At 43.5% G+C, this 24,291-nt stretch overlaps 1 protein-coding gene across 1 annotated transcript in view; it reads right to left on the bottom strand.

Annotated features, from left to right (window-relative positions):
• Nucleotides 1-24,291, bottom strand: part of LOC106808597 (cGMP-inhibited 3',5'-cyclic phosphodiesterase B-like) — an 88,568-nt gene that overhangs the window by 32,127 nt on the left and 32,150 nt on the right. The window contains exon 2 of the mRNA XM_014811371.1: nucleotides 4,393-4,431. Coding sequence (XP_014666857.1) covers nucleotides 4,393-4,431 — 39 coding nt within the window. The remainder of the gene's footprint in view (nucleotides 1-4,392; nucleotides 4,432-24,291) is intronic.

The following is a 24,291-nucleotide window of genomic DNA, read 5'->3' as shown; positions in this document are numbered from 1 at the left end:
AGGTTCGTGGAAGATCTGCGGCGGAGCCTCTGTGGATAATCGCAATGCGAGATGAGGTAAGATCAGATGATATAATCGATGAGATAAGTTAAAACAGATGAGAACTCGCATGGAGATAAGGTAAGATCAGCATGAGATCACATGAGTAACCTCTAGACAATCACACGGTATACGAGGTAAGATCACAGTGAGATCTCGCATGAATATGTAAGCGAGATTAGCATAGATATTAGGTAAGATCACATGAGATAAGTAAGATCACATTGACATAAGGTAAAGATCACATGAGATAGAGTAAGAATCACATGAGATAAGGTAAGATTCACAATGAGATGATCACGTGAGATAAGGTAAGATCAGCATGAATAATCAACCATGACATAAGGGTAAAATCCACATGAGATCATAGCCATGACATAAGTAAGATCACCATGAAGATAATCACATGACATACAGGTAAGATCAACATGAGATAATCACATGACATAACGGTAAGACATCATGAGGATAATCACAATGACATAAGGTAAGATCACGTGAGATAACACATGACATATAGTAAGATCAGACGTGAGATAATACACAATGACATAGAGGTAAGATCACATGCAATAATCACATGACGATAGAGGGGTAAGGATGCACGTGAGATAATCACATGACAATAAGGTAAGATCACATGAGATAATCACAATTTGCGGGGGGGGGGTACATACGTAAATCACATGAGTAATAATCACATGAGCATAATCACATGACATAAGGTACGATCACATGCAGGTTAATCACATGACATAAGGTACAGATCACATGAGATAATCACATGAGATAATAACCATGACATAAGGTAAGATCCCATGAATATAACACATGACATAAGGTAAGATCACATGAATAATGCACATGCGATAATCACTGACAATACAGGTAAGAAATCCACATGATATAATCAACATAGTAAGCCTCTTGAATTAATTACACAAGCCATGAGATTTCCGAGCGTGCACTCCGTGGATAATACGCACAAGGAAGGAGTTTTTGAAACCTCTTGTGTGGATAAACCACCGAATGTAAGATTTTCTAAGATTTGTAACCTCTGTGATACGTACACAAGCAAATGAGAGTTTCGATGCTGTTAACTAATTTCAGATAAATTCGCATAGCGGCGCATGAGAATTATCTCGAGGGCAGTGAACCTCTGGCAAGTGATCAGACCAAGGATAGAGATTTTTGAGGCATTGACCCTGGAAAATTACACATAGCAATGAGATTCAAGTGTACACTTCCATCAAATAATCGCGCAAGCAACGAAGTTTTCTAGCATGACCTCCTGTGGATAATTGCACAATTAAGCCATGAGTTTTAAGTTAACCTCTAGAACTAGATAATCACACAAGCAAATTGAGATTTCAAGGTGGTAATCAGCAGATAAGTTGTACCGAGTGAGTTCCTTGGATCCGGCACCTCTAGACAATCGTGGCAAGCCATAAGTTATCGATCTGCAGACGATTGAATGGCGCAGGCTTGGATTTCGAACTGCAATCCAGGTTGAAAGATTGCGCGTCAATTACAAGGCGAAATAATGCGCTGCTGGAACTTGTGGCAATTCCTTGGATGGAGCTTTCCGAAGAAATGGTTCACAGTTGGGTAAAGGGGATTGGCAAGCACACTTGTAGTCTGCATTCTTCGATTTTTAGTGGCTTTGGCAGAAGATTTGCCTAGTGTGAAATAGGATAAGCTAAGGTACCAGGTACTGTACCTTAACCTAATATAAGTTTTTATATATAAAGGTATAGATAGGGGTAAGAGGAGCCTAATTAAAGGTAAGGTAGATTAAGACGCGGCACAAAGGCTGTATATATTGACAGTATAGCCTTGCATCTTGGTCGATCTTAGAAGATACAACGGCATACGAAGAACTAAGCATCGAAACAAAATTCCTAGTGCAGTGGCGGCTGCTAATCGAAGCGACTAGTATAATATAATGCCACGCACGTGTAGGTACGACACAGCAACGCACCGCACACACAGAACAGAAAGAAAGACAGACCGCAGAAGAGCGACAGACAGACAGGACAGACAGACAGACCAGACACAGACAGACCAAGTAAGGGTAGACAGATACATAGACTAGAATGTGTGTGTCCCTCTACGAAAATAAATACTATTTCGGCTCCATCGTGTTCCAACATTCACTGGAACGCTTCGCCTATCCAGAGAATCCTGATGTCCTCCCTCGAATTCTAATACGGTGTATACTCTTATGTCAAGCGTGATCACCACTAGTTCCCGCACGTGCTACCGACTCCGTCCATAATGATCACACAGTAACGTAGTGCTGCACAATATCATGCAGGAGATAATAAGACAAAATGCTTTCAAAATTCTTTCCATTTGTCTCATTAACTCCTTGGAATCATCCATCTGTAGGCATTACTGTGAAAGCAGCTGCGGGCCTCAGGGTTACGGGAATACGGATAGATAGGCTACGCCCTAATGAGCCAATGTCCACATAGTATAGGCGGGCGGAAGGAATCTAAGCTTTTTTAAAATATCATTGAAGATTTGCTCTTGAACATTTTGTCAAATCGTGTAATGCATCTGTCTCCGTGCAACCTTCCACTCACATCCGTCAAAGCTGCAAAAGGGAACATCGTGTGATTGTAGCTTCTGCAAATCTTCTCGAGTCGAATTGGCAGGCCATTTCCTCTTCATTCCCCCGCCCGCCGCCCCACCTTCAGCGTTGGATAATATGCAACAAGACGTAATCTAGGCTTGCCGTCAGGCAGGTTCCGTGGTAATAACATTCCGCAATCGAATTAAACTCGCCTTCCGACCGTCAATAAACTAGCTCTCGTCGTGCGCCTCCTAGAGAATCTCTACCTCTAGCTCTAACATAATTCACAGTACACCGCGTTATGCTTCCTGCGAAAATGGCATCAAGGATTGCGGCAAGCTAGATGAATTATTAGGACTGAAAATCCGCACACACGCGGCGTAACCCGTGCCCGGATGAAATGAAGACATGCTTCACCTACCGCTTGGAATGAACGGACGTCTCTCTCCGCTATATGGTTTTCCTCGCAAGTAATCGGAGCTATTCATGAGTTTCTGTCAGTGGAAACAGCGGACTCATCTTGGCTTCTGAAACACAGACACAATTTAGCAAGCGAGGTTTCTGAAAAGGCACACGGACAGTTCAGATGAGATATATAAAAGGTGGCATGAACAGCTATTCGATTTCAAATGTGGCAATTAGGATTTACGGAATCAATTGCTTGTGATAATTACGATGGCCTCATGATGTTTTAGTGACATTGTGCTATAAGTAGGCTAAAGCAACGACTGAACATTTTAAACATGCCGTATGAAATACAGCGCGTGGGGTTTGAACTAATGAAGGCTTAGCGATTTAGTCTTTCGAAACATTTAATGCACGACTTCCAAAAAATCCCTTCTGTAAAATCGCTTAATTGTTAATGTTACTATTATTTCCGATTCTTACATTTTAATTGGTGAAGAAAATTAAGAACGCAAAATATGCACAAAAGTCTTAAGTTCATGCATAAATGATTTAAATAGTGAAAAAAATAAAGATGAATCACAGAAAATTTAAGTGCGGGCAGCACGCCATAATAAGCACATGAATTGTCGGCTAGCTACATATGGATGTGACAACAAAGGCTTGAAACATTTTCGCAACACGTAATGCCTCATTTAACCCAGCGCAAATGATGTTCTCCTTTGCCGTAATAAAGAATTCCATATACACGTTATTAAAAATTAATGCATACAATTTTCACAGAATTTCGTGCTCGGCAAATCTTATTATGAAGCAGGAGGCTTACTTGATACAACCTTCGCCCGTCACTCTCCCCTTTGCTATAACAGTTCCCGACCCTTAACACACAGAACACTACGTAAGTACGAACTACCTAGATTGTATAACCCATCTTTCTCTATCCCTGCACATAATGCTAGATAAGGAAAATACCCACTGTAAAAAAATTACCCTCTTCGACACACTTAACCCAGCCCGCCAATCCCTCCTCTCTTGCAGGCGAAGTGGCGGTATATGCGATCAACAGAAAAGGCGTAGCAATTGGAAAAACAATGTGCGAAATACAGCGACGCAAACCGGAATCTGCATGCATCCGCGCGAGGAAAAACTCGGTGGCGGTGTGGTCACGCATGCAGCCGCGCTGTGATGGCATGCCAGGCCATGGCCGGCAGGCGCGCAGGCCATGGCGCCGTACCGCCATACCTGGAAAGTTGTGAGTGAACTGCTTGGGTGGATTCAGGTAGGTTGGCGAACCGCTCGCAGCAGCCACTGACGATCGTAGGCGCAGGTGCGGGTTGGCTAAAGCATAGGTCGTGATGAAGTCCGTGTGCCTCGCCCATCAGCGCCATGTCGTAGCTGGACGTACTCGCCTGTAAGCACACAACAGCAGTGTTCTATAATTTTTTTTTTTTGATTCCTACATCCATCCCTACATATACTCCACGTGTGCCCTGTAAGCACTGCAACAGCAGTCGTTCTATCATTCTTTCGCTACATCCATCCCTACAATACCTCTACGTGTCCCTGTAAGCACACAACAGCAGTGTATACACTTCCTACATCCATCCTACAATACTCTCACGTGTTCCTGTAAGCACACAGCAGCAGTGTTATACACTTCCTACATACATCCCTACAATGCTCTCACGTGTCCCTGTAAGCACTCAACAGCAGTGTTCTGCGAGCTTCCTACCAAGCGAATCCCTACAATCTCGCGCTCCCTCGTATCTCTCTACGCTAATGCATATCACCACAAGCGCGCTTCCTACGGCGACCGTTCAAGCGCTCGCTGTAGGTAGCACGATTTACGAAGGGCAATAAGCATTGGCTAGAGAATACATGAATTAAGATAATCTGATCGGCTAGTTCATGTAGCACCTGACAGCGTTCCTCCGGAGGCCCTCGCCTGCCTATCGTCGCAAGCCGGAATGTCGTGTACGGCGTGTCCAGCAAAGAAAACACCTGGCCATGAATGCGGTATCAGGGATGTGAATTACGACAAAAACATCTACAAATGTTTACAACCTCGCGCAAAAAATTTGTCATGATTCATATCATCCCTGAGGCCATATGTATGGTACGTACGGAGACCCGTGGCGCGTAAGAATCCCGACGCTGTAGTGAGCTGATCGCACACGTCGAGACTGATCTGCTACGTGACAGACAACGCGCTCGAGAACTCTTATCGCGTTTCTCTTTATTTACATATATCAGCAGGTTGAAATATTCGATCCGGTCGAAAATGACAGCGTAATATTCGAACCACACTGGCGCGGCAAACGCATGACAGTTACCGGAGCCCTGATGTTGACTGTGAAACAATGCGGCAGCAACTCGGGCTTAGGTACCCATGATAATAACAGGCAACTCATTACACACCGACGCACGGCGGAACCGCCTAAATGTACGCCACGTTTAACGTGCATACGTGTATAAACACGTGCGAAAGACAGTAAACTAAGCAAAACGAAATTAATATAGTTATGGAACAGATCAGCTGGGCGCAGAAATAACGTCAATCTAATAAAAGCATTCTCAATGAATCAGCTAAACCATCATTGCACGACGAAGATAAACCCAAACACGAACGTTGTATGCTAATGAACTAACCTAATTATGGCGACAATTTGGTGATGAAGTGTTTTCTCAGCCATTAGACCATCATACTCAGTACAGATGCTCAAATAATAACAGACTTCATTCAATCCATGTACGTACGCAATATTTAATGTCATCCAAACATTTGGATTTCATATTACTATTGCGTTGCCGGGCATATATAGTGTTATAGAGGGACTTCGAGTATTTTACTGTACATCCCTGTGGCAACCTATTTCTGTAGAACAAACTTTTGTGTGTGTGAGGAGCAGCAGCACAGTAGTAGAAACTAGCAATAGAAATATCTTGTAGTAGTAGTAGTAGTCAGCAAGCAGGCAGCAGTCAACAACAACAAAGCAAAAACAACAATCACAACAACAACCAACAACATACCACAACAAAGTAGCAGTAGCAGGCAGGTGAATCAGCAGAACAGCAATAGGGAAAATAGGGCAGCAATAGCTTAGCCAGCAGCGTGTAGTAGGGGCAGTGAGAAGTAGCAGTGAGAGTAGCAGTAGCCATTGCTATTGCAGTCACAGCAGTAGATCGGCAGTAAGCAGTGGCGGTGCAGGTAACAGTAGCCGTAACAAATATCAGGTTGCATTAGCCGGCAGGCGGTACGTGTGCGGTATCAGTAAGCTACTATTATACGCAGTATATTACTGCGGAAGGCCAGCCAGTTAGCTACCAGTGGTCGTAACCGCTTTGCGCGTGGCAGTGATAGCGGCAGTACAGGGCAGCAGAGAGCAGTAATTGTGGCTAGGACGTACGTACACAGACAGCAGCAGCCAGCAGGCAGGCAGGCACAGGCAGGCCGGCAGGTAAGGCAGCTCATTGTGGCAGCAGGGCAGGTAGGCAGGTAGGGCAGGTAGGCAGGCAGGCTAGGGCAGCAGGCAGGTTAGCAGATAGCAACGCAGGCAGGTAGGCGCAGGGGTAGGCACGGCAGCTAGGCACAGGCAGGTAGGGGCAGGTAGGCAGCAGCTAGGCAGCAAGGCAGTAGGCAAGATAGGCAGCCGCAGGTAAGGCAGCTAGGCAAGCAGGCAGGTAGGCAGGTAGGCAGGTAGGCAGGCAGCTAAGGGCAGGTGGCAATGCAGGCAGATAGGCAGCCGGAGTGTCAGTAAGGGTAGGAAGCAGCTAGGCAGTGGCCAGGCAAGGGATAGGCAGCCGGAGGCAGGCCAAGCTAGGGCAGCAGCAGGTAGGGCAGGTAGGGACAGGTAGGCGCAGGTAGCAAGCAAGCTTAAGGCAGCAGCAGCGTAGGCATGGGGAGGGTAGCCAGGTAGACAGTGCAGCTAGGCAGGGCAGGGCAGTAGGCTAGTATAGGGCAAGGCAGCATAGGTAGGCAGAGGCATGCGGTAGGCAGCTAGGCAGGAGGTAGGCAGGTAGGCCAGGTAGGGCAGTAGCGCAGATAGGGCAGCCGGCAGGTAGGCACGCTAGGCAGCAGGCAGGTAGGCAGTAGGCAGGTAGCGCCAGGCACGCTAGCTAGCAGGCCAGGCGGCAGGTAGGCAGGTAGGCAAGGTAGGGCAGTAGTCCAGCAGCAGGTAGGGCAGCAAAGTAGGCAGCAGGCAGGTAGGCAGTAGCAGGCAGGCAGGTAAGGGCAGGTACGGCAGAGCAGGCCGGTAGGCAGCCAGGTAGGTAAGCAGGTAGACAGCCAAGCAGGTAGGCAGGAGGCAGGTAGAAAGGCAGCAGTAGAAAGCAGCGCAGGTAGGCAGGAGGGAGGTAGGTAGGTCAGGAGGCAGGTAGAAAGCAGGAGGAGGCAGGTAGGCTAGGCAGCAGGCAGTAGGCAGCGAGGCAGGTAAAAGCGGGGCAGGCTAGGCAGCAGGCAGGTAGCAGGAGGAGGCAAGTAGAAAAGCAGGCAGGAGCAGTAGGTAGGGCAGGAGGGGTAGGTAGCAGGCAGGCAGGCAGGCAGGTAGGCTAGGAAGGGAGGTAGGATAGGCAGGAGGCAGGTCACGAAAGCAGGCAGGTAGGCAAGCAGATAGAAAGACAGGCAGGCAGGTAACGTGCAGCAACAACCGTCGTTGCGTCACACAGCTGCGTCGATAAACACGCTTCTCGATTATGTCTCTCTCGGAATATTCATTCACCCTAGCGCCCCACAGCTGCAGACATAGGCCGCGGAGTTGCAATCACCGGAGAAACATCAAAGTCGACAGACTCTCTGCGGCGCAATCAATTTATTATAATTCTAACATTCTAAATCTGCGAGTCATGATATGAGATTTATGACGCCGTGCTGCGCAAGATCCTGAAATCTCAACGCGTCTCACCGGCAGACATCTTCGCTTATAAGATATAATTGTTACATCCCTACAATGCTCTCACGTGTCCCTGTAAGCACTCAACAGCAGTGTTCTGCACTTCCTACAGCAATCCCTATACAATACTCGCCTCCCTCGATCTCCTACGCTATGCATTCATCCACACCGTCTCCTACGGCGACGTTCAGCGCTCCTGTACTACACGATTTACGAAGCAATAGCATGCAGAGAATACATGAATAGAGATAATCTGATCGCTATTCATGTACACCTGACAGCGTCGCATCCCGGAGGCCCTCGGCCTGCCTACGCGCAGCGGGAATCGTCGTGTACGGCGTGTCCAGAACAGCCTGGCCATGAATGCGTATCAGGGATGTGAATTACGACAAAAAATCTACAAAAATGTCTCACAAAAGAATCCCATGAAAAATTTGTCATGATTCATTCATCCCTGAGGCATATGTATGGTACGACGGAGTCCCGTGGCGCGTAAAATACCCGCAGACGCCCTGTGGAGTGAGTGATCCACACGGTCGGAACTGACTGCTCGTGACAGACACGCGCTCGAACTCTATCCGTTTCTCTTTATTTACATATATCAGCGTTTGAATATCGATCCGGTCGAAATACAGCGTAATATTCGAACCACACTGCGCGGCAAACCATGACAGTTACCGATCCCTGTGTTGACATTGAAACAAAATCGGCAGCAACTCGGGCTAGGTACCTAGATAATAACAGCAACTCATTACAACCGACGCACGGGCGGAAACCGCCTAAGTGTACGCCACGTTTAACGTCATACGTGTATAAACACGTGCAGAAATAGCAACGAAAAACTAAGCAAACACGATTAAATAAAGCTATCGTCGTAACAGGATCAGCTGTGCGCAGAAATAACGTCAATCTAATAAACATCTCATGAATCGCTAAACCATCATGCACGGACGAAGATAAACCAACACGAACAGTTGTTATCCTACATGTACTAACCTAATTATGCGACAATTTTGATGAATGTTTCTCAGACCATTAGACCATCATACTCAGTACAGATGGCTCAAATAATAACAGACTTCATCAATCCATGTACGACCAAATATTTAATGTCAATCGCAAACATTTGGATTCTCATATTACCATTGCTTGCCTGGCATATATGTTTATAGAGGACTTCGAGTATTACTGTACATCCTGTGGCAACACTAGTTTCTGTAGACAAACTTTATGTGTGTGTGAGGAGCAGCAGCAGCAGTAGTAGAACTAGCAATAGAAATATTTGTAGTAGTAGTAGTAGCAGCAGCAGCAGCAGCAACAACAACAAACAAAAACAACAACAACAATAACAACAACAACAACAACAACAACAACAACAACAACCACAACAAAAGTAGCAGTAGCAGCAGGTGAATCAGCAGCAGCAATAGGGAAAATAGCAGCAATAGCTTTACCAGCAGCGGTGGTAGTAGCAGTGAGAGTAGCAGTGAGAGTAGCAGTAGCCATTGCTATTGCAGTAACAGCAGTAGAAGCAGTAGCAGTAGCGGTGGCAGTAACAGTAGCCGTAACAATATCAGGTGCATTAGCCGGGCAGCGGTAGTGTGCGGTATCAGTAGCACTATTATACGCAGTATTACTCGGAGCAGCAGTTAGCTACAGTGTCGTACCTTTGCCGTGGCAGTGATAGCGGCAGTACAGCAGCAGAGACAGTATTGTGCTAGGACGTACGTACACAGACAGCAGCAGCAGCAGGCAGGTAGGCAGGCAGCTAGGCAGCAGGCAGGTAGGCAGGTAGGCAGGTAGGCAGGTAGGCAGCAGGCAGGTAGGCAGCAGACATGTAGGCAGCAGGCAGGTAGAAAGCAGGCAGGTAGGCATGCAGGCCGGCAGAAAGCAGGCAGGTAGGCATGCAGGCAGGTAGGCAGTAGGCAGCAGGCAGGTAAGCAGGTAGGCAGCAGGTAGGTAAGCAGGTAGACAGCAGGCAGGTAGGCAGGTAGGCAGCAGGCAGGTAGGCAGCAGGTAAGGCAGGCAGCTAGGCAGCAGGCAGGGCAGGGCAGATAGGCAAGGTAGGCCAGGGCACTAGGCAGCAGGCCAGGTAGGCAGATAGGGCATGGGCGGAGGGCAGCTAGGGCACAGAGTCAGGCAGGTAGGCCAGGTAGGCAGGTAGGCAGATAGGCAGCCGGGCAGGTAGGCACGCTAGCAGCAGGCAGGTAGGCATGCAGGCAGGTAGGCAGCAGGCAGGTAGGCAGATAGGCAGCAGGCAGGTAGGCAGGTAGGCAGCAGGCAGGTAGGCAGCAGGTAGGTAAGCAGGTAGACAGCAGGCAGGTAGACAGCAGGCAGGTAGGCAGGAGGCAGGTAGAAAGCAGGCAGGTAGAAAGCAGGCAGGTAGGCAGCAGGCAGGTAGGCAGGAGGGAGGTAGGTAGGCAGGAGGCAGGTAGAAAGCAGGCAGGAGGCAGGTAGAAAGCAGGCAGGAGGCAGGTAGGTAGGCAGGAGGCAGGTAGGTAGGCAGGAGGCAGCAGGCAGGTAGGCAGGAGGGAGGTAGGTAGGCAGGAGGCAGGTAGAAAGCAGGCAGGAGGCAGGTAGGCAGGAGGCAGGTAGAAAGCAGATAGAAAGACAGCAGGCAGGTAACGTCAGCAACAACCGTGTTGCGTCACAGCTGCGTCGATAACACCTTCTCGATTATGTCTCTCTCGGAATATTCATTCACACACTGCAGAAATAGCCGAGTTGCAATCACCGAGAAACATCAAAGTCGACATCTCTCGGCGAATCAATTTATTATAATTCTACATTCTAAATCTCGCGAGTCTTTGATAGACTGATTTAATGACCCGTGCTGCGAAGATCCTGAAATCTCAACGCGTCTCACCAGACGCATTAAAGATATAATGTTAATTATTGCTCTTACAATTAAGTGATACTCCATTAGGAATGTTTCCAACTTTAATGTTATTACTGGTCATAATAACATATATATATATATATATATATATATGGTCATATATTAGTTTGTGGTTTAATGTAATTTAGGTTAAGGTTAGGGTTAGGGTTAGGATTATCAATCATTAATCATTAATCATTAATGATATCAAAGTCCTAATGGAGCGTTAGCCTAACAATTGGCATTCCGTCATTGTCATGTTTTTGGCAAACTAGCGCGTGTGATCTCAGGAAGCATATCTCCCGATTTCTTGCGCTTGCTGACGTGCAATCGACAGGTTGCGGTTACATATAACCAAGAATCCATAATAGAAGATAAATGTAATAAAAATAGTAAATTTAATAAAAAATAAATTTAAAATTAAAGATAATACGTTTTCCATTATGGACTCTTGATATAACCCAATATTTATCGATGAAGCACTAAAACAAAGCAGAACGAAAAATGGCAACTAATAACCCCGGCATCGTAAGGAATATTTTTCAGACATCGTCAAGAATGCGTCTTTGGTGTGCTACACCTCCTCCTTAAACTACAAGGAGTGCTGCTGCAGCACTAACGATTTATGCTACAAATTAAGTGCGTGGCTTCACGAATCCAGTGACAGTCTCAAGGCGGGAACCACACAGTTGCTTTTCGACTATGGAAATTAAACCACTTTCGGTGTCTCACTTTGCCCACCGAATCGACCATTTATAAATGATGAGAATGTGAACACTAGATTCGTGCCGTTACTGCCGATGCGCACACATTATAGCCAGGGGCGGATTCAGACCGTATTTGCCGTATTGGGAAATACGGTCTAGATTTCAAAGTGCCCTTCAAAATTTACAGAAAATACCAAAAATACAGAAAACTATTTGATAGAATTTGGCTATATTCTTTATTTGTTTTCTTTTTCTTCTGATTCATTGACAGGACTTGAAGGAAATCAAAATTTTACATGGTAACAAAACTAGCTGCTCATTCTGCATTAATTGCTGGTATGCAAAGTGCAGGCAAAATGAAGCAGAAATAAAATTCCATATGGTTTTTAGCTATTGCTGCTTGACTAAATGTGTGCTCAAATGGTGCTCATTTTTGTACACAGGGACGTTTGAAATTTTGAAATTTCCTGGGGGAGGCCCCCCAGACCCCCCCCCGCCATGTGCTTCGCGCCTGACGGCGCTCACTGTGGGGTGGTGTGCCCTTCTTGGTGGCTTTGCCCTTACAATCTGGAAAAATACTGTCTAGCCTCATGCAGTCCTGGATCCGCCCCTGATAGCGATTCTAAAAGTGGCAGCTGACTACGTCAGGTAGACCGAAAAGCCCTTTCGTAAGTAGACAGGTCAGACAACGAATGATGCACAACGTCAATAAATAACCACGCTACGATGAGTGTACGCAAAGGTAGATTTTCGTCGAAAAAGATGTCAAAGCGCAGGTCTTTATTTGGTTAGCGTTTATGCGTACGTATAATAATGCACAACGTTTCACGATGACTGCGGCCAATGTCAGAACCTTGTGCTTACTCTTCCCTACACAGAAACATTTTTGTCGTCTTGTTACCTAACAATGTTATCACGCCGGGCGAAACCCGACTGAGCTTTCAATTATTGACCAGCGCAATAACCCATATCCCCCTAACGGCGGCATCCATAAATACATACGGTAAAAAGCATACGGAAAATCAAAATACACAAGATTCGGCCGTTGTAAACGTTAGCTTTAACTCGAAATTTAACTTTGATCAGAAATAAATTACGGAGGGTCTTACAACAATACTAGTGTGCAAATAAATGAAGATCAATGGGGTTGTGTTGAACGTGGCGCAAGCTCACCGTATATGTAACTGGACACAGAAATGCATTCACTGCACTGCCTGCATGTAATTGTGCCCATGAATATCGTTCACCCAAACACACAATAGCCAACCTGCTGCCCTTCAAAACTACCTTATATATACGTATTGTAGGATGGTTCAAATGTCATAGAATTTCGGCAAAACATCTATTACAGTACACTGCCATTTCGCATTTTATGCTTTATACTCGACCAGATGTTAATCCCACTAACCTTTGGTTCATCAGAAGATTAAAATCGGGAAATTCCTATCCCCTCGTAACAGAGCATTCATTAGCCAAACTAAATACAAAAAGAGCTCTGATATACATGCACTGCCCGTTTACAGTCCAGTATGTGCATACAGTGGATGCTATACATATACAATAGCTACACATATAGCGGAGAACTATTAGATTTATTGATAAAATTAGAGGAATCCGAAGATATGAAGTGAGATATAGATTTCTGAAATACTGACGGGTAGGAAATATCCCGACATGATTAAAAACCAACTCGGTCCATTTCAATTTGTGAAACATCCATTTGCCCTTCCTAACGATTTTGGATGAGTGTATTATGCGTACAGGAATTCTTCAAAACGAACAAAAACAAAAAAGGTCCTACGATACAGTCACTTTACATAAACTCTCAAGACGGAACACTATCAATGTTTTGATGATTTTTATTTCGTGAATGACACACGTATATGGGCATTTTTCGAAGTGGTAATTTCAGTAGCCCACGCAAGATGACAGAATTTCACTTGTAATTTCGTCACATGTTAATGCAGACTTCGAACTGCAATGACGACTTAAACGCCACCCTGTGGGCTTCATTTATCGAAATGAAAGTGAAAACGAAACATGAGGCACATGTACGCTCGTTGCTATGACAATAAAATAAACCACAATTCGCACCTCGATGCGAGGAATAGCGGATAGCATTTCCGGCATTATAAACACGACGAAGGTTCATTATAGTTAATTCAACATTGATTGGCCGCAATCATTCGCCATTAGGCAATGGCTTTCAACTTAACCTGCCTCTGCGAACATCACTCACCGATGTATAAAAATCCAGGCCGCGTCAATCAATAGCAGCCAGCGCTGCGAGCGGGCGAACTATTTTCCTTGGTGCTGGCTGCCGTCGAAATGCGATTGCATTCGGCACTTATTACAACTTGTAATTACGATCCCCTTTATTCTTGCCCAGCGTACTCGGGGAGAGTTGGCTGGGAGGCTTCGCGTTACACAAACGAACGCTAAGTGGATGTGTCATTACCGACTCGGCTCACCTTACAGAGGCACTCGCGACCAGCGGCAAACATCCGCCAGTAAATCGAGAAGACAGGACATTACACCCCCCCACCCACCCACCGGCCTGAAGACGGCAGCATGATCCAAACTACCCACCCACCCGCCTCCGTCTACCCTCTAATAATTTGCCGCCCCCACTTCCGTCTACCCTGTTAACTTACAGCCCCCACCTAGGTCTACCCTGTTTAACTTTCCGCCAAACTAACTCGCAAACAAGGTTGTAGTTACCTCCGCCAAAGGGTTGGCAGAAGGTTATGTTTTCACCGGCGTGCATGTGTTTGTTGGTTTGTGGGTTAGTGCGTTTGTTTGTTTGTGTACAGCCTAACTGAAAATTTATGGACGGATTGTCATAAAATTTTCAGGATAGGTCAGAAATGGGCTAACTTAGAATTGATTAGATTTTGGTGGTGATCCGGATCCAATTAATTAATTAATAAATAAAATTTTCAGGATAGGTCAGAAATGGGGTAACTTAGAATTGATTACATTTTGGTGGTGATCCGGATCCAATTAATTAATTAATAAATAAAATTTTCAGGATAGGTCAGAAATGGGGTAACTTAGAATTGATAACATTTTGGTGGTGATCCGGATCCAATTAATTATTTAATTAATTAATTAACTAGAAAGGGTAGTTGTCTCCAACTAAGTATCTCCCGTGTTCTCCCCAAGATGTGTAAGTATACGAAGTTTGGTCGCGCTAGGTCAATTAGGGGTCGAGTTATAGAGTGGAAGAAAAATATGATGAAGGTCAAGGTCAAGGTCAATGTCAAATAAAGGTTGCAGTGACCTGGTTTCGGTACTCTGCACACCTTCTCCCCAAGATGTGTAAGTATACCAAGTTTGGTCACGCTAGGTCAATTAGGGGTCGAGTTATAGAGCGGAAGGAAAATTCTCTGTGGCGGACCGAGCGGCGGCGGCATGAAACCATAATATCCCCGCCGACTACGTCGCGGGGGATACAATTAATAAAAATTTTCACAGTAAGAGCTGCCTTGGCGGAGGTCTGCGCTCCGAGTGCTCTAGTTTTGATTAGAATGCGTTTGATAATTATCACACGTCGAGTCATACGCTCAAGGGTGAAATCACGATCGCAAGTGCAAGAGCGAAAACCAAAGTCAAAACGATCGTCGCGCGTCGCACTGCGATCACATTTCCGCTATTCTACCGCTCGTAACGAACACTAGTATACGCCATATTTTTCGCGTACAGATATTTTCGCGAAGTCGGACTTGACGGAGTTTCGCGAGTGCTTAATTTCGCGGTCGGTGAATTATGAATTATTCGGTATTATTCGGTATGAATTATTAATTCGCGTGTTGTTCTTGTCGCGGTCGGTGACGCGTTCGCGAAATTCGCGAAAATTAAACTACCGCGAAATATACAGCGTATACAGTATCTCATTCTCTTAGTACGCGCAGACCTTTATCTTTCTTCCAGTAGAAAAAAATGGTCGTTTGGAGCTAACTTCCTGTGACAGTATCGCCAGATTGCGTGGAAATTGTCGCAGCAAACCAAAACGCGATTCGCCGATCCGTGCCGTGAATTTCAATACGTGAAACTCGTCCATCCCTATAATTATCTCGCACTGCTGGGCTGCTGACGATAACTAACTGTATCGGCTTTATATACGTAATACGAGCGATATCGGCAACGTAGCTGATAACAACGCGCACACTCATTTCACTTCCGAACAACTGTCTCAAAAGAACGAAGGAAATAACGCGCAGACCTCAACGTGAGCGTTAAAAAGGAAACCGGAGAGGAGAGTCTTTGTGTGCCCGAGTATAAAATAATGAGCTTAGCACGTACGTGCGAGTAAAGAAACCATGTATGGCCTTTATAACTAAAATAATTTTTCCTACAAGGTCGGTCCGACCTTGTAGCAGCTCCACCTTACTACATAAGATGATCCACAGCGAGGACTATTATAATTAGTAACCATATAATTAGATAATTATTATTATTAGTAGTAGTATAATTATAATTAGTATGCGCAAACTGAGGATGCTTTTTTCTTCGGGCTAACACTGTATCGCGGATTAACGACCGGTAAGTAGTTTTCGTATCGATCTATTACAAACAGCGCCTGGCTCAACAGCAAAGTCACTGTAAACTGGAATCACGTGGACATACTAGAAAATGTACAAAACATGCGCGACCCTGAATTCCAGTGCACGATTGTGTGATGAAGTGCATAAAAGCTAGTTTCTATATAGTTATATTATTATTATTTATTCCTAAGGACGTTGGTTACTAGCAATATGTATACTACACATAGTGTTATCATGGAAAAGAAAGAACATTTTTTAGTAACAACTATAGAACTACATCGCTGTATGCAGCTCAGTAGAGCTATACTACGCGGTGTTCATAATGAATTTACCAACCCTACGGGGTTTTTTGATAGAGCAATTCAGGTGTTACACGAGAATATCCGTGTTGCCAACGCGCTGTTGAATTGGACAGGAAGAATAATTCTGAAAATGTAATTACCTGCTGATATCAGTCAAGTGAATGTGATTTAGCCGATGGGAAATATCGGCGCGTGATAGCTTTCGCAGCATTGCGCTCAACCGGGAAAACATGTGTTCCTTGATTGCACACGTACACTGCCACTATCGTATTTTTGTCTGGACGCCTAGGACCGCAGGCACTTGGGACAGAGTCAGTAAAAACTGAAAATAATATGAACACACATTCACAAATAGGCCCTACTACCGTACCCCTCGGTTACAGTTCCACTGTTGCGACACTGTATATCAACTTTCCTTCATAAAAACCGATGTAAAAACTAACGCCGAACGCTCCCGCACTCGCCGTTGCGAGTGTGCTGTGACGCTATGATGATAATTATGATGATAATTTGTCATTATACGCTCCTGATCTACGTCTCTATCTCTATATATATATCTCTATATAGATATTATCATCATAGCGTCACAGCACACTCGCAGTGGCGAGTGCTGGAGCGTTCGGCGTTAGTTTTTACATCGGTTTTTATGAAGGAAAGTTGATATACAGTGACGCAACAGTGGAACTGTAACAGAGGGGTACGGTAGTAGCTGTAGGGCCTATTTGTGAATGTGTGTTCATATTATTTTCAGTTTTTACTGACTCTGTCCCAAGTGCCTGTGCCTAGGACCCCTTTGGCAACGAGTTTCACGTGTCGAACCAAACAAACCTGAACAGCGATGGCATTCTACCATTGTTATGATGAGTTTCTTCGCACTCGTGTGAAGCCATACAGAGGGTACTTGCTTTCTGTGGCGTTCGACGATTTCATGAAGTGCATATGCACGCGTGCCTATATATTCCGCCTAGCCTAGCATTGATGACTACAAGCAAACAGAGCTTACTGTAAATGTGTGGATTATATTCTGGTGTAGGCTTTTCTGCCTACACCAGTAAGGCTTTTCTGCCTACCTCTATGTGAATCAGCCGTATTTCATTATTAACATCGACTTTTTGTAGAAATGATTATAAATTTAAATTATCTTGACGTCGAAATAATCAACAATCATTTAGATCCTATCGTTGCCTTCCTTCCCGTCATTTATACCAGATATTGTAGGTATTCGGCAATCATACAAAAGTTGCCACTTATAATACATTTTTAGTCCGTATCTAGACTGAATATGTTTAAATCTGGAACATATTTATATACTAATGACCGTATTCTATAAATATTATGACCCTAGAGCCATTTGGTTCCTTCCTTCTTAAAAAAATTTAAAACACAGAAAAATTCTAACATTCCATAATCGTTCTGTTAGTAAATGCAAATAAAACTGAAACCATGACTACTATATATATATACATAACATCAGGAGCGTATAATGACAAATGGCGTATGGCGTATGTGTATTTGTCATTATACGCTCCTGATAACATATTACATATCTATATATGTACTAATAATAATACATTACACATTGTAACAGTTACGAACCAAAGATAACATAATTTTATGTGCTTGGTTTTAGTTTTATGAGCTTTGCATGCGTTATGTTCACAGCATTCATTATTACATTTCTGCCTGGTTAAGAGTATGGAGATGTTAAAAACCTCACCCAAGTATTTTTAGAGTGGTACGTAATGGCACTGAATCATCATCATCACTGTTGCACTTGCATGGTAGCCTCTGACTTGAATTTGCCACACAAGAACACGATGTGATATTTTCTGTTAAGGAAGCATTACAACATGACAATCACAACAGAAGTTTTAATATATTATGTAATATCGGGCATTAGACCGCACGTGAACACCTGATAACATTGTATAATCCTACGTTAAAAGGGAAAAGTATAACGACCTCTAATAGTTACCGTAATTTATTTAAACATGAACTTCTAATGCAATATAATTACATCCGATTTCCCTACGATTTCTCCGTGCAATGACAAAACTGTCAAACCCATTTTGCGACTTTAATTATAACAAGGAACATGTGCATTTCCTTAGAAACAGTCATATAATCTTCATAGCAAGAGCAGTTCGTGTCGAGATACACGCATTGTAATCGGGACTCGATTTTAATTGGCCCCTGCATGCAGTTAAAGGGATACTACGCCCTAGAACCTTAGGCTATATTATGATAGGAAGTACATAGATGATAGAATATACCTACAAATATCTATAATCATGCATTCACATTTGTCATGAAACAACGGTGAGTTATCGAAATGGGAGTGTCTATATTCAGGCCGGTACGGGAGATTACGGTACGCATATATTTGCTAATATATTGACTAATCGCGCGTCAATAAACTCAATATTCACAGAGAGTATAGCTAAGACATGTGTCTATAGGTATCTAGAATTTTAGAAATTTAATCATCTGTAATTCACTTCCGCGCGCATATATTTGCTATATTGACTAATCGTGCGTCAATAAACTCAATATTCACAGAGTATATGAATTCAAGCCGGTACGGGAGATCATTTGCATAATATATTCTAGATACCTATAGACACATGTCTTAGCTATACTCTCTGTGAATATTGAGTTTATTGACGCGCGATTAGTCAATATATTAGCAAATATATGCGTACCGTAATCTCCCGTACCGGCCTGAATATAGACAATCCCTATCGAAATCTGTATTTTCGGCCGCTGACATGACACCCCGCGATTGTGCTGCCACCCCGACAAAGTTGCGCTTTTCCGATTCATTTTGCACGTTACAGACCTAGGGCTAATCCCATTCGTGATCGACGAACAAGAAAAACACGGTGCTTATACGCATCAGAACGTGTCGGTCGCGTGCGTTTCGGCACGCGTCGTTTGCCAATCGGTACTATAACACAATAACATCTCGCATCCCGCAGCTCAATAATCTGAAATCGTGCGTATTCAGGCGCATGCTTGCAGGCGGGCGGATGCGGCACACTGTCGTGTTGATCTCATTAGCAGGCAATGCGAGAGCGTGCGACACGCCTATGTGTGCGTGCACGAGTGCAGCCGGTCAGCAGCTCTACAACGACAACAGCGCAGTGTGAAGCAAGATGCTTCAGCGTGTCTGGCTGACACGCCCGCGACACGCAGGTTCACGATAATGATGCAAATTAAAATATTTTAAGGTCGTTAGTTTTTAGCTGACTGTTCAACAATCCTTACTGACACATTAATCTGTAGATAGTTCTGCAATAACGCTTCCTTTATTGATGCGTTGACACCACCGCGGTGTGGGTACCAGGCTCGGATCGAGGAATGTTTTGGACCTCGTAAATGTGTGTTCGCATATGTGCTAAACTAATCCGGGGTACTAAACTAGGCTTGGGCCCCGAGATCAATAAAATATCTACTTAATAGTAGTTATTAGGTATCAAGAGCAGATAAAGAAGGCCTTCTTTATCTGCTCTTGTAGGTATCTATAAGGTGGTTGTTTTAAAATTATTTTACCTTTTATATTTGTAACCATTTTCTTTCGACTTATAAAGATGCTTCGGGTCTAATAATACATTCACCATAAGCCGTTGCTCTCTCGCCTGTACATTTTCGAATACTTTACAAATATACTCTACCCGTAGAAATATGTAAATAAACCCAAAGGAATATCGAAGCAATTCGATGCTGAAACACTCAGTGAACCGCTCACTGCGCAATTTAATTAATTTCAGAAAACGTACGTCACAGATGTCGCCACTTGGACCGCCGAAAAGCAAAACCATTTTATTATAGATGTACAAACGAGACGGCCGCCAATGTTAGCCGAACGTTCATCTGCTAGTGCAATTATTTGCACATTAAGACGACGATAACAAGCGAGGAATACGCGCGTATTGATTACAAAAGACATAAATATCAACTACCGAGCACACTTGGTGGCAGATTTACTCGATGCACGGTCGCGTGTAATAATGGCGCGGAAGACGGCGGGAGATGGCGAAGGCGGGCGACATGGACGCGACGTCCATCCAGCCATCAGTATGCGCCCAGCTGCTAATGACAGATCACTTTATCGTAGCCATCGATATGCCACACACAGCTGCAATAATATTAGCACCTAGCGATAGAGAACCTAGTGGGAGGAAAACTGGCACGGTTACGTAAATGGACTACATGTGTATAGTAAAGTACGGCTGAGAGGGTCTATGTCCCCCATGGTACTGCCAGAACATACCCTGTTACTATCTTATATGCCGGGCCGTACCTCGCCTACTCCACTAACGAGTCTAGGGAGTCGCCTACGCCTACTCCCTAACCCTAACCCTAACCATATCAAATAGTTACCAGGGTACGTTCCGGTATACCGGACCGTACCCAGGGTACGTTCCGGCGGTATCCTGGGGGACATAGACCTTATGAGCTAAAGTACGACGTATATAGTCCCATCCGAATGCATACACTAATGCTAGGAACACTTGCCACTCAATCGGCACACGTAGTGATGTAGGGCCTATTTACGTTCATGATCAATCGGCGATTATAATAGCATTACGAAAATGTATTTTATGTTTGAGTTAGCATTAGAGGTATGTGATTTCGGTTTTCGTCCAACAGGATTTGTGCATTTAAATATGCATGCATACTGTCAGGCCATCTTTAAAAAATTATGTTTGCTGTCCTCCGACCGACCCACGAAAATAGCCGCGACCCAAAAGTTTTTTTGACATTTTGAGTTCCATATTTTTTCTATTTTTTTAAAACATTTTTTATAGTTAAGACTGAAACACAAAGCATGTGTGGCAAACATAAGGACAGACTTAAAATAACTATTATGCCTCACAAAAAATGACCTACCTACCTGTCCACTAAAAAAATCATGGGTCGGGGGCAGCAAACATAGAATTTTTTTAAGGATGGCCTCACTGGACACGAAGTAGTTTTATTCAACCAGCTGGAATGCATTCACGCGTTCCAACGACTGATTCACTTTGGACGTATTCCATGGAAAATTATTGATTTAAAAAAAAACTCGTTAGCTTCCTATGATCTAGATTGCAAGTGACACGTTAAATATAAAATAGTTCGGAATAGAATATAATGCGCACGTAAAATCCTACTGTACTTTGGCACTGACCTTCAAAGGAAACGTGGACAATGATAAAGTTGCGAATTTAACTGAGCGCCATTTAGGTCTATTGTGGCAAAAACGTTTAACCCTGTTTTTCACGGCTCATTTCATGCTCCGATCAATATTGTAATAAGGCAATAGTTCCGGCAGAAAATCAGGTTTCTCGCTCAGTCCCTCGCACCGCGCATGGAAAAATGAAAATCTGCTATTTGACCCACCACGCCCCACTCCACCCGCTTATAAACGCATGACCATAATGTCACTTGGCCTGAACAAGGAACGATTGATGAACAACCATAGCGAATCCAAGACCATAACCCAACAAACGTATAACGAACCCAATCGTCATGAGCTTTTCAACTCGCCCGATGATGTTGTTGCTGCTGGCAAACGCGGGGATCAAGATGTGAAAATTGTCGCAAATATGATTTTCTTTCCTACCCATTTTTGACGTTTGATCACTATTCAGCAAAACTTTTGGCTCTCGGAAATGCGTGATAAATCAGAGATATCGTAAAAATTGCTCAGTGAGCCTCCCCCCAACTGTCAAGCTTTCACAAGCTGATCAGCTGTCACAACTGTGATTAAACATCCATCTATCCATCATCTTCTCAATGAAGGAGTAACCTCTGTCACAATTGACCATCATGTTATTTGGCGCATGAGAAAATGAAAGTGTCAATGACACTATAGCTTACCACAAAAAAGACACAAATGAGTGAGTGAGAAGAAGTCAGTTTTAATTGAGCAACCATTGACGTACATTATAGAAACAAAGAGTATATATGGGAAAACTCTCATTATATACTCTTGATAATTATATGTGAAATTGTTTATGTGAAAATAATAAATAATATTATATATAAACTATAAATAATTTATAAACCAAAATAAATCACAATTTGTGACGGTAGATGGTGCTATACCACGCTTTGATGTTTCTTAGCATAAATCATTATATCATAATAATAATAGTATAAATCATAATATGTTCATAGCAGGAATTTTGCATTAAAGATATTGTCTATGAAATCTTGTAAAACGAACCAGACGAGTGTGACACCACAGACTGTTTGTTATCTGCGTGTCTATATAATATGCTATATAATTGCCAAACCCTACCTAATTTTCATAATTTTTTTTTAAATATCGAAACCCTTAGCCCTTATTCATTCACATACCGAGGCAAAATCCGTTGAACCTATACTGACTAATGGCAATTCCCATTTTTTGCCAAAAAATTGCCGTGGCTCGAAAGTACGTCGACTGGTGTGCTCCAAAATAGGACGTTTAATATGGGAGCATAGCAGTAACAACTATACTTAATTTCAAACATGTGGGTCAAACGGTTCCTGAGTTATCGTTGACCGTAGCCAAATGTTGACGTACGGACGGACGACGACCCATGGCAATAGCTCAGCTTGACGATGTCAAGGTGAGCTAAAAATGAGGAGGAACATGGAATATAAATTATGACTTTATGGCACATTAGTAATTAATATGAAGTAATAGACCATAAAATTCACCCCTCCCTAAAAAAATTAAAGAAATGTGCATAAAATTAACGCAACGATCGTCATCAGCACATATGTGTGGGCGCTGTCTATAGCACGTGCATGTGCATTATACGTTTATGAGTACGAGGATGACTAGAGATTAAAAAAGCATTAAATATTTAATCGACAGGCATTCACTTTGATGATGCAAATTTGCGTAATTTAGCATCGTGAAGTTCAGAATAATTTTATCGATAGTTAATTTACATGACTTTGCACTTCTGTGTCCGACCCTCATCGCACAGTTCGGCGCGTAAAATCTTCTGGCAATATACATCGGTACGTTACACATCCCTTATAACGGCGGGCGGACACGGACATTTTCTATTCATCTCCCGTATATAATGACGTGTTTAATGTTCTAAAAGCAGCATCGCATGGGGCTGAATAGAGGATTACAGCAGCAGCATCTCAACGTCGTAACCATACATACCTGTGAAATACAGCGCTGCATGCACTACAGTAAACACGTACCCGCATAAAAGAATCCGTGATTTTAAGAAAATCCATACTGAAATTGGACCAATAAAGCACCTATTATATAAGAACCTCTTCAGCCTGATAAATTAAACAGGTTCTTATATATAACAAAAATACCGAAAATTAGAGCAAACTGGGGCAATCCAAGTATGTGTGCTACACCATTAGAAACTTTCTACTATTATAGTCAAATCAATTTTCACAGCATTTGACCATTCAAATTGTGTTTAATATGATAAGTAAATTAAAGGTGATAAATAAATTAACTCAAATGAATTTAAACAGACATATAATTTCTAATATTAAGCAGTTGGTTAATGAATTAGTGTCAATTATTCACTAATTAAAGCCAATTTTACCTAGATAATGTACACAATATCCCCCCCAGGGAATAAAAACTATTTTAAGAACCTCTTTAAGAAACTCTTCAGGCTTATTTCTCACTATGTACCATATATATAAGAACCTCTTCAGCCTGAAACAGAAAATCACGGGTTCTTTTATGCGGGTGTTTACTGTATCCGAAATATATCACTATTGTGTGTGTGTGTGTGTGTGTGTGTGTGTGTGTGTGTGTGTGTGTGACTTTGTTGTGTGTGTGTGTGTGTGTGTGTGTGTGTGTGCGTGCGTGTGTGCGTGCGTGCGTGCATGCATGCATGCATGCATGTATGTAATCCGTGTGTGTATATTACTACATTTGGATACTATTTGCCATTGATAACCCGAAGGATTGAAATAGTTGT

This window comes from Priapulus caudatus, unplaced genomic scaffold (genome assembly GCF_000485595.1).
Source record: "Priapulus caudatus unplaced genomic scaffold, Priapulus_caudatus-5.0.1 Scaffold289, whole genome shotgun sequence".
Taxonomy (NCBI): Eukaryota; Metazoa; Priapulida; class Priapulimorpha; order Priapulimorphida; family Priapulidae; genus Priapulus; species Priapulus caudatus.
This window is presented reverse-complemented; position numbering and strand designations above follow the sequence as displayed.